The sequence below is a fragment of the Pseudorasbora parva genome, chromosome 2 (genome assembly GCF_024679245.1).
Source record: "Pseudorasbora parva isolate DD20220531a chromosome 2, ASM2467924v1, whole genome shotgun sequence".
Taxonomy (NCBI): Eukaryota; Metazoa; Chordata; class Actinopteri; order Cypriniformes; family Gobionidae; genus Pseudorasbora; species Pseudorasbora parva.
The window spans coordinates 49,599,499-49,611,622 of NC_090173.1; the positions used below are offsets into that span (position 1 = coordinate 49,599,499).

Here is a 12,124-nt window from a genome sequence, read left to right on the forward strand (position 1 = left end):
TGGGGCTTTTCTTTTTTTAAAACGATCCATGCTGCTGTTGCTTGTTTCTTGCTCTTTGTGAAATCAAATGTATTTTCGTGGTTAAATTATAAAACAATGTAGCCAACTGCACAGTCACGGTGAGGACGTCATGACAGTTACTGATGTGAGACGGATTTTTATGGTTAATTTTATATATATATTTATCTAAAATTAATTTACAATTTTATTAATCCGCTCATATGTTTAACTCTTTCACACGCAAATGTAAAACATTCTGGCTGACCCCCCAGCGTGGGTTTTTCAAAGCAAACATTATTAATGTGTCACTGGTTTCCATGGTGACGCGTCATTGCTTGTCATGTGACACACCGCAGCAACAACAGAGCTGAATGAATGATGATCTGCTTTTATGTAATTTTTCCTTTTTTATTCAAAATATTCACAAATTTGTTAGATATGGCATGAAATATCTGATATTCCGATTGTCAAATATATACAAGTGGAAGTGTTTTGTTGTTTAAACACCTTAACGATCGCGTTAGTTGAGCTGTATGCACGATGGGCGCCGCCATCACCGTCGCAGGTGCAGAAAATCGGATCTGTTGGATTTACAAGACGTGAATTCATCCACTTCTCCCAAAATACATAAAAGTAAGTGGCAGGTGAACTGGGAGAAGAATAGAGTAAACTTTAACGTTACTGACACAATGTGTATCTGATATGAATAAAACTAATTATAATGGAAAGGATTATTATTGCCTCTTCATTTTTCATCATTGTGTATTTTACAAACTCTAAATGTATTGTTTTTTTAGTACGTATATGTATGAAACCCAAACTAAACATTATGTGGCTGAAAACACTGAAAAGTTGTGATCTATGACAGCTCTGAGCGCGCCTGTCTCTGGCTCAGTGCAAGCCAACGCGAAAGCACATTTGAATTTACATTTGAATGAACGTGATGCACTGACCGTTCTGATCACATGTGTGAATGTGTGATCGTATGTGCGAAAGGGATACAAAGAAGAATAATGTATTTATATAAATTCAAATACATTTTATATATGAAATTTCCGATTTTTTTTTTTTTAGCCTACGTAATTTTTTGGCGGCACCCCTGACACAGTCAGGGGGCACCCCAGTGTGCCGCGGCACCCACTTTGAGAAAGGCTGGGTTAGGTAGACTCAACAATACATTTCAACAATAAGCGTCAACAATACATTTTGGTCCAAAAATGACAAAAAAAATACGACTTTATTCAGCATGGTCTTCTCTTCCGTGTTTGTTTTCAATCCTCAAATAAAGAATCAAGCGGTCGCGAATCAGCAGATTGATTCGTGATTAATATCGCCAATGTCACGTGATTTCAGCAGTTTGCCAATTTGACACGCGATCCGAATCTTGAATCATGGCCGTATGATTCTTTATTTGAGGAACACGGAAGAGAAGACAATGCTGAATAAAGTCGTATTTTTTGTTATTTTTGGACCAAAATGCATTGTCGATGCTTCAAAAGAGTCTAACTAACCAACTTTATGAAGATTTTTGTGAATGAAAATTGGTTCTCTTTAAAATCCGCCGACACTCCCCTCTGGGCTCCCGTAATGGCTCAGCACTCCCCGCGCGTGTTTGCCACAGAGATACACAAACAACAAGGATAGTGTCTAACAACATACCGTGTCATTTGTAATTGGTTCAGTTTTTCACAGAACAATTAACAATACTCCGCTGCAAAATGTGTTTGAAGTCTGAACGGAACCGTGCTAGGCGCTATACTCATTTAAAGCTGCGCTGACACGAACGCAGCGCGAGCTCACACACGGGCCAATCTCGTGACAGACACGATACACAGCGCTGGTGATCTAGTGAGAGACCGTTTAAATCAACACAGAATTAATAACATCGCTACTCCCAGCTAACAAAAAAAGGTCCCCAGAATGTCCCCTAAATGGCCCCCCGGACTGCTGTGATCTAGTGGAAGTAGACATGTGCCGATTTTCGATAATGCGATTTATCACGATAATGAATATGCACGATATTGTTATCGTGGGCACTTTAAAATATCGTAAATAATAATTTATTAACAATTTATAATTTTTTTATAATGCATTCAAGAATACTTTGCCCATCAACCGTATAAATGCTCAACACCTGTATTCTGCGTCAAAGGGACATGCGCTCAGATATAAACATGCCCAACGTGCGTTTGCACATGACTGAACAGGTGAAGGAGACGCGCTGCTGAAGTGCCGCTCAGTGACAGCAGAGGGCGCTGATGAACTGCAGAATGCGGCTGTTACCCCGGAAACCAGCAAACAAACAAAAAACGCGTGTAGTTTTTAAAACAGCCATTCGTTTTTGTAATCTCAATGTTGTTCATCACAGCACCAAATACTTAATACTTAAAGACTTAATAGGCTATTTATTTTCAAACTTAAACATTTTTATGTTTTAATCTGGACTACAACATGCCCTAATGATTAGAACTGTTCTTATTATTTGTTATTGTTCAGTAAAACTTTGAGATACGACTTCATTAGTTAACATGTTAATTCATTATTACCAAACTGACAATGAAAAATACTTATAAAGAATTAATCATTCTATGTTCATTTCTTAGTTACTGTTTAATAACATTCAAATCAAAATCAAAATAACTTTGTTAATGGACCTAAGATAAACTAACAATGATCAGAATTTCTTAACTAACATTAACAAAAACATTATTTTCTGTACCAAATGTAGCTTGCTCAATCTTAGTTAATGCATAAACTAATGAGACCTTATTGTAATTTGTAAGCCTACCTGTTGTTCTTTATAGCCTAATTTTTTTGCAATTTAATCTGTTTGAAAATTGTACTTTAACAGCTCTGAAAAATATCAAGAGACCACATAACATTGATTTCTCAATGAGGGGTCTCTTAATTTTTTCCCAGAGCTGTATATATTTTTGATGCATTATTGTATTTAAACATTCAGTTATTTTTGTTCTTACAAAAATAGTTCTTAAAGCTGTTATGCTATGGCAACACTTTTTTTTGCAACTTATTTCAATATCGTGATAATATCGTATATCGTGATAAAACTTCATCAATTAATCGCAACATGAAAAACTGATATCGGCACATGCCTAAGTGGAAGCGGTCGGCGCAGAATTCTGTTATAAACCACAGATATCAGATCAAACAGAGCTGAGCGAAGGTCAGGGGTTTCAGTCACAAATCACCAACATTCACCATGATTTACTGTAGTAAAACCACATGGATTTGTTGTTGTTGTTGTTGTTGTCATTATTTATCTCAGGATTCGTACAACCTTTTGAGATTGAAATTCAAGCACTTTCCAATGGTTTTCAAGAGCTTCACACTTATTTCCAGCACTTCAAAGCTCTAAATATCCGATTTTAATGTTTTAAATGCCCACCACTATAACCAGCAGAAGAACACTTATTGATTTATTAGCATTTTCCACTCCCTGAGTGGAAAAATGAATATTTTAGTTTCGTTTTCGTTTTTTCGAACTAGAGCTTAGATCAGTTCAAAAAAATCAAGACTGACCCTACCCAAGCCAATGCACCCGAGAGACCGGCCCTGCCCAACACATCAACTGTAATTATGAGCCCGAGCCCCATTTAAACCCAACCATTTTTGAATACGTGGGCGTTCTGTCGAGAACGAGCCTGTAATGACTAATGAGCGGAGGGAGCCGGTGTGATCAGCTCAATAATCCGCAGGCGCGCGCTCATGAACCCGCCGGTAAAATGATGTTCGTTCAAATCCAGCTCAGACATGACATAAATCTGTACCTTACTATACTTGTTGTAGCCATTAAAAATGTTTTTAATTTATGTTTAAATATTATATCCTAATATTATTTTTTAATTTCATCTGATTATGATAGGCTATAAGTGCAAAGATGCGAGTGGGTCAGAAATGATTTTAGTGGTTATATTTAGTTTAATATTAAGTTTTGTAAAAAGCCTTTCTTTTGTTTTGTATAAATTGTATCTTAATTTTAATAAAGGTTTCTTCGGCCAATTGCATGTATTTAATTAATAAGATTAAGTAGCAATTAAGTAGCCTAGACTATGAGGTCGCGGAAGCGATCGCTTTCAATGATCATGAACTTGAGCGCGTCTCAGATAAACTGAAACTCAGCAGGCTTGCCTCACAGACGTGAGAAAAATGTAGCCTAATATGAGTAGAAACGAAAAGATTTAAATAAGCAAGGTTGCAGTGTTTAGAACTCACACGGTAAACAACCAGCGTTATAGGCTACAGATGCTCACGGCGATGGGCATGAGCGGGATGTTAAAGTTTAAGGGATTTTTTTTTAACCTCATACGGAATATGTTCGGGTGAAAGCACATTTTAAACAGGTAGCACTTATTTACACACGAATTAATCGTTCTCTCTAATGCATTCAAAAACATCTTGTAGTGCTTACCTGCATACAGTTATCAGTAGGTAGCCTACCAGTTATTATATTCTATTATATGATTTTGAATGAGAAGACATCTGAATTGATCCGTAGATAAAATAACTAATGAAAAGTTCATCTTTCCAAACTTCCAAACATACAAACAAATTAGCACTGCAAAAAGCATCAATGATATTTAACTTCTGATAAAGCCAGTTTGGCATAGTGAGGGGAAAATGCACACAAATGTTCCAATAAACCACGTTGAAACTAGGCTCTTAATCTCCTATTATTTATTTTTTATAATTTTTTTCAGTTAATGTAGGTTATAAACCAAACTTTATAGTGATATTTCAGAACTTACTAAAATACTTTAGCAGTTATTAGCCGCAAATTTCCTCGGAGCAAAGACGGAGTGGTGTTTCTGATATCAGTGAGCGAGGCGGGGAGAGGGAGATGGTGAACCCGGAGCGGAGCTGGAGCGGAGAGATTATTGAATGCTTAGAAAGAGCTTGGAGGGGAAATTGCCGCCGCTCCACTCCGCTCACATACTCTGGTATGTTGACTCGCAGTGGGGCGGGGGCGTGGCATCACGATGGTGTTTCTCCATCGTGATGTCGCACAGCCATCACGATGGACGATGATATCGTCCATCGGCACAACCCTATATGGTGCCCATTTATACTGTGGAATAGTCTGGGTTTATTCACATGCGGAAAGTTTTGCACCCCAGGTAGGCACTCTACCAAGCCGCAAATATTTTTGGTGAAAAAAAAATCTGGGATTTTTTTTTTGGGCCATATCGCCCAGCCACTAACTCTGTGCTTTTGACTAACAATAAAAAAGCTACCTATTTAAACACACATCCTGCTTAAAGTTTTCCTTAAAACAATAAGCAAAAAATAGCTCTCAATTTGCATCAGGAAATGTTAAAGGGGGGGTAAAATGCTGTTTCATGCATACTGATCTTTTTACACTGTTAAAGACATGGAATCCCATACTAAACATTGACAAAGTTTCAAAAGTTAAGGTGGACGTTTGATGGGAGTATTTCTTTGTCAAAAATACTACTTCCGGTTAGTCATAAGTTTCGGCAAGTTTTTTGCGATCATGCATCCCCTTTGACGTTAATGGGGGCGGAATTTCCTTGTATGGGCCTTACGGACAATTCTACCGGAAGCGTGTGAGAGAGAGAGAGGGAGAGAGAGAGAGGGAGAGAGCGAAAGCAACAGGCTATGCCCATCAAAGCGCTCGTAGGCTGCGCTGCACAGGTAATGTGCACAATTAACAATGACATCAAAAAGTGCGTTTTTGGTTGCCAGACCAAGACAGTCCTGCACAGATTCCCCCAAAACCCCACGGTAAGGCAACAGTGGCTGTAATTTGCTTTTCCGGATCAGCAACTGAGTTGCGCGAATGTTTATATCTGTTCGCTGCATTTCGGTGCTGACTGTTTCATAAACAAGGCCCAGCTTGACGCCGGATTTTCCAATCGCCTAATGCTGAAGGATGGAGCAGTCCCAACGTTAGAACCGCGGGCGGTGAGTTAGACTGCTTCAAATGTCTGTGTCTATGCTCATCAAGTAGCCCAAACATGATCACGTATAGTTACTATATATATTACTATATATAGAAATTGATCAATGGAGCATGCGATGTGTAGTGCGTGTACATTTGTTTAGCTGGCCACTATATGTGTAACTTTATGTTTGTGTATTGTAAAAGCACTCAACAATACACAAAGAGGGGGGAAATATGTTGAACTAAATAAGCACGCTTCTTCATTCAAATGCGCAACTATTCCGTGTCTTTCTATGTAAACACTAACTTAACCTGTCTACACAAACCACGCGTAAACACACAAACACACGTGCACAACTGCACTTCCCACATGTACACCTTCAAAGACAAAAATACGACGATATAATTCAAGTATAAATATGTAAATAACACAAGCCGCTAAGCATATTATATAGTTAGTGTATATTGTACCACATAGAGACGTCCTGCTCTAGTCGTTTTTGCTGCTGCTCCTGTTCAACTGCAGCCTCTGGGTCTGATTCCGGATCATAGATGTATGGCTGTATCTGATTAAAAGCCATATTTTTATTTTGAATAAAGTTTTTTCCCCGCTGTTAGGGATGACAGCTTTACGACGCACTCGACTCAACTCAACACAATAGCAGCCCGCTGCTGCACACGTCATTATTTAGCTCCGCTCACACGACACGCCCCCACCCGCTCGGCTTTTTTCGGAAAGACTCGGAACAGCGCATCTTTCTTATATAATTATAAAAAAAATAAAGACTTTTCGGAGATATGCAGGATGCAATGCTACTCTATAGGTACTCAAGATTGACATGACACTGACTGAAACTGAGTGTTTCACCCCCCCTTTAACCTGAGAGCAACAGGTTAAAGTGTAAGTTTCAGGGTGATTCATCTGAACTGATTAGCTGCATTTTAATAACATTATCGTTCCTTGAACTCAGTGACATTTAAACAAAATGTATATAGTACTATACCATTTATTAATATTCTAAAGTAGCTTTCATTTGAATGTTTTCCATTTATCATAAATTAGTTAGTTAAGGTTTATTAATTTTGCTGTACTTGTCATTTTTACAATTTTTATATGTTGTATTATTTTATAAATATGTAGAAGTACGTAGACTTGTTAAGAAAACATCAACAAAAAAAACAGAGTTTTTTTAAGTTTAATTTAATAATCTAATATCAAAGTAATTTTATTTTATTTGAGCTTTATTTCAATTACAGAAAACAGTTTTAGTGCGCAGTAACACTGCTTTGCCTTTAAACCTTGTCTATGAACAAATATTTGATCAAAATTAATATTTTAGTCTTTTTTTTTTTTTTTGGTGTTTCACAATGGCTCACATAAATTTAATTTGCAGATATTAATCTAATGATAACTTGCAATGTAGGAAACACAACAAACAAGTGCATTAACAGCGCACTCTGAAAATGAGAAACATTACCTCACCAACTTGCTGAAACAATATACTAGATTGTGTAACTTAGTAGTGATGTCATGTGATAGCAATACTAAAGGTTAAAGAGTTTGTTGCCTAAAACATAGGCTGAATCCGAAATCATTATTCCCTACGTTAGTCCACTAATACTTCAAAGAGTGAATGAAAACAACTGTTGAGTGTACATCAGTTGTACCCTCGTTATTGGGGTGCACTGTGGGAGAGAATGAGACTGAGAGCACTCAATAGCTATGGTTTCGGACATCGCCACAAATGGCTGTCCCCTCAAATAGTGCCCCATATAAGGTTATAAGGGGTGATTTTGGATTCAGCCATGGTGCTTTGAATGAAAGCACAGTGCAGCATGTGCATCATATCCTGAGAGCTGCTGCCCTCTAGTGGCTCACTGACCTGTGTGTCCATACAGAATCTGACAGCTGTTAGTGGCCAACTCAAACACCTTCAACTGAGAGCTGTTAGTGGCCACGACAATGTGGGTGTCGTCCTTCCCCAGGAACTTCACATCCAAAATGTCATCATTGTAGCCCACAAACTTCAGAAGAAGAGATAAACAAGTTTACAGCGGAGATACAGCGGAGGCTTATGCTGATGGAAGGAGAGCTGTAAGGCTTACCTGCTGCTGTGCGGTGAGCGTGGGCATCTGATAGATCAGGATGTTGTGCTCTGCGGTGACTACGGCCAGTCTGTTGGACAGAGGCATGGGCAGAAGGTGCACCAGACTGCGCGGGTCCAAATCGGCCGACTCTGTGCTGAGAGCTGGAGCGTCAGGCAGCGTCTGCGTGTGAACACAGCGCGCTGAGCTGGAGTCCCACACTCGAAGAACACCTGCGGAGAACATCACAACATAGACTTACACAACAACTACACAGGAGCGCCACACAGCACCAAAATCCTTCCATTTCGTTTTTTAAAGCAAGCACTAAAAAAAAGCCAACAAATGAGCATGTGTTTATCTTTAAAGGGTTAGTTCACCCAAAAAAGAAAAATCTCTCATTAATTACTTACCCTAATGTCGTTTGACACCCATGAAACCGCCATTCACACATTCGCCATTTTCACATGATTTCAGCACAATGACACGCGACCCGAATCATTAATTGATACGCTGATTCATAACCGTTCGAAACATTGTTTTGAATCGGCCCATCACTATATAAGTCGTTATTTAGTTTTGGCGCACAAAAACTATTCTCGTCACTTCATAAAATGATTGTAGAGCCACTGTAGTGAGATGGGCTTTGTAACGACGTCTTTAGTGCCTTTATGTGTCTTGAGAGAGGAAATGACATTGGTGTCAATGAAGGCCTTTCTGAGCCATCGGATTTCAACAAAAATATCTTCATTTGTGTTCCGAAGATGAACAGAGGTCTTACGGGTGACGAACCACATTAGGGTAAGTAATACATTTTTGGGTGAACTAACCCTTTAATCAGTTAAATAATATTTTTTCATTCATTTTATATTATATAGGGTTTGAGGGCATTTTGTTAAAATCTGGATTAGGTGCAACAATTGTGACGCGTCATGTTTGTCATGTGACGCATCGCAGCAACATTAGTGATGTATGACAGATGTATAGCTTTCATTTTTCCTTTTTTAATTAAAATATTCACAAACTGATTAGTTGTGTAACCCAACTATCTGATATTCCGATTTTAAAATACATATAAGTAAATGTGTTTTGTCGCTTATAAACCTTTTTAATGATCATGTTAGTTGATCTATAACGTGCGATGGGTGCCGCCATGTTAGTTTGCGTCGCAATTCAGAGAATCGGATCTGTCCAATTTGTCTGTACCATTTACTAAGGATCTGTTTGATTATTTTATGATATGCTATTTTTTAAAGATAACTTACCACAGATTTGCAAATGGTTTACATTTGTTTATATTTATATTATATTTGTTTATATTGTTTATATAGCATAATATACTTAATCATTTATGAATGTATAGTCATGATTTGTGAATGATTAGTTTATCATTATCTAATAACTTGTAAATAATTTAGAACTGAATCTACAAAACATACAAAAAAGTAACAATTTATTAAAATGCATAGTAATGCTTTGTAAATCAATTGTAATCAATTGTACATTACTTATAACTGACTCTACTAAATATATGTAAAATAATTAACAAATCACTCATTAATCATTTATGAATGCATAGTCATGTTTCATAAATCATTAGTTAATCATTTACTAATCACTTGTAAATTACTTGTAATGGAATTTACAAAACATTCAAAAAATGTTAGCATATCACTTGATAATCATTTATTAATGTTTTGTAAATGATTAGTTCATCATTAACTAACCACTTATAAATGACTTACAACTGAACGTTATTAGAAAGCGTTACCAAAATATTAATAAAAAAGACAAATTTAACTGAAAACTGAAAATATAAAAATAAAAGCCGATTCAAATTATTAAATATAGCTGCAAGCAGCAATTGTCGGGGCCAAGCGAAATGAAGACCCTAAGACATGCCAGCATAGCTAGCTAGGAGTATAAGACCAACTGCAACAATGAGCCATTAAAGACTTATTAAGTTGATTTTAGGCAAAAAAAGCAGTACAATTTTAAATACAGTCAATAATAATGATTTAATGGTATATCATTTTCGACCAAAAGGTGGCACTGTTGCGAAACTGATGTGGTGTAGTCAGACTGAGGTGGAAATGACACATGCAAAGTTTGGTGTCAATATGTCAAAGCATTGCAGAGATACAGCCTCAAGAGTCATTTTTGCATCATAGCTCAACTCTGTTGCAGTGGTATATGACAACTGTTTTGTCTATCAACACAAAATCCATAATTATTTGTTCACATGGTCTGGAGACAATACGATTCAATTTTGGTGAAAATTGGACAAACGGTCTAGGACGAGTTTGAATAAGTATGTTTTTAACCAATAACAAGATTGAGGGCAGAGAGGTTTGCCAAATATGACAATATTGGTATCTATGTTCTCGGCAGGAGCCATTGAATGTGACCAGTCTCATTACAATAGGCTAATTTAATCAAAAGTTATTAGCATTTTGTACACCTTATTACAACTTTTGACCACAAGGTGGCGCTGCCCGAAAACTTTTTGAGTACCTTCAGGGCATGGAGCAGAAGACACATACTGAGTTTTGTAATGATACACTAATGCATTCGTTGAGTGTAACATTAGCATTTTATTCCCAAATACTGCATTGAAGTCAATGGGTATTTCATGTTTTGTTCTATTATAGCACCACCAAGAGGCAGAATCCCACCATTTTTTAAATTTGTACTCAGAATGAGCCCATACATATACGTGTCGAGTTTGGTGAAAATATCTCATTTTGTTTTGGAGTTATAAACATTTACATGAAAAAACACGAAAAAAATGACTGACACCTGACTTTGATTGGATTTTATTACCCCTTACTATCAATATTTTGACATTTGGGCGTTAGCATATAGCTATCGACCTATGTTTCCGAACTTCTGAGGCTGGTTTCGTCTCAATCGGACTAGCGGTTTTGAAGATATCAGCTAATGTTTTTTAAGCACTAAATTACAATGCTGCGCAAACCATACGCCGAAACCTGGCAAGTCTGGTATCGTTGGACTCGGCAAGGATTCAGGAGACAAAAAAAGTTACTCCCATCCAAATATGTCAACCACACCCAAAGATATAAGCATTTGGGAAAAAAGTTCTCCACTAGGTGGCGCTGTTTCAAAACTTCTCAGGCTACTTCATGGCATTGTGCTGATGACCCATACTAAGTTTCGTAACAATCCGTTCATGCGTTCATAAAATACAGCATTTTAGCACATAATTCAAAATGGCCGACAGCCAAAAAGGCAGACCTAGTAAACTTGGATATCAGTTGAGTTGACATGACTCCCCGTATCTAAGGAGATACATTTTATGATTTTTGGATAAATGGTTCAGAAGTTATAAGCCAAAATAGCCCTTTTTTGTATCTCCGGACCAGTAGGGTGCACTGCGCCGAAACGCTGCATGTTGCCTCAGGTCATGCTTGTGATGACATGTACCAAGTTTGGTTTGAATACGATAAAGCGTTGCGGAGATATGGCCTTTAGTGTGCTTTTGCAACCTCTACGTAAAATTTGTTCGCACATTTATCGTAAACAATTTGAAGAATCAACATGAATTCCATAACTTTTTGTCACCATGGTCTGAAGATGATCTGGTAAAATGTTCGTGCAAATCAGACGAACCGTCTAGGACGAGTTCGAAAAAGTAGGTTTTTTGGAAAATTAAAAATGGTGGGAAATTTTTATGACGCAAAACGACATCATAGGGTGCAATCGAATCGGCTTGAGCCAAGGAGTCAGAGAAAATTTGGATTTTGTTTCTAGCCCTTTTAGTTCAAGAGTTATTAGCATAAACATGAGTGCAACTTTGGACAGTTGGTGGCGCTAGAGGGATTGAGTTAGAGACTCAAAATTTGCTATATTGACAGTTGTGACTGTCCTTTATATGTGTGCCAGATTTCATCATGTTCCCGCAAGCGGTTCTATGGGCTGCCATAGACTTGTGAGCGGAAGAAGAATAATAATAAATATAGCTGCAAGCAGCCATTATCGGGGCCAAGCGCAAAGAAGAAAACAAGACATGCCAGCATGGCTGGAAGTCTCAAGCCAACTGCAACAATGAGCCATTAAGGACCTATTAAGTTGATTTTAGGCAAAATAGCAGTCAAA

At 37.6% G+C, this 12,124-nt stretch overlaps 1 protein-coding gene across 1 annotated transcript in view; it reads right to left on the reverse strand.

Moving 5' to 3' along the window:
* Positions 1-12,124, reverse strand: part of tbl3 (transducin beta like 3) — a 57,904-nt gene that overhangs the window by 28,427 nt on the left and 17,353 nt on the right. Inside the window, exons 10-11 of the mRNA XM_067423197.1 lie at positions 8,030-8,241; positions 7,807-7,948 (exon numbers count right to left, since the gene is read on the reverse strand). Coding sequence (XP_067279298.1) covers positions 7,807-7,948; positions 8,030-8,241 — 354 coding nt within the window. The remainder of the gene's footprint in view (positions 1-7,806; positions 7,949-8,029; positions 8,242-12,124) is intronic.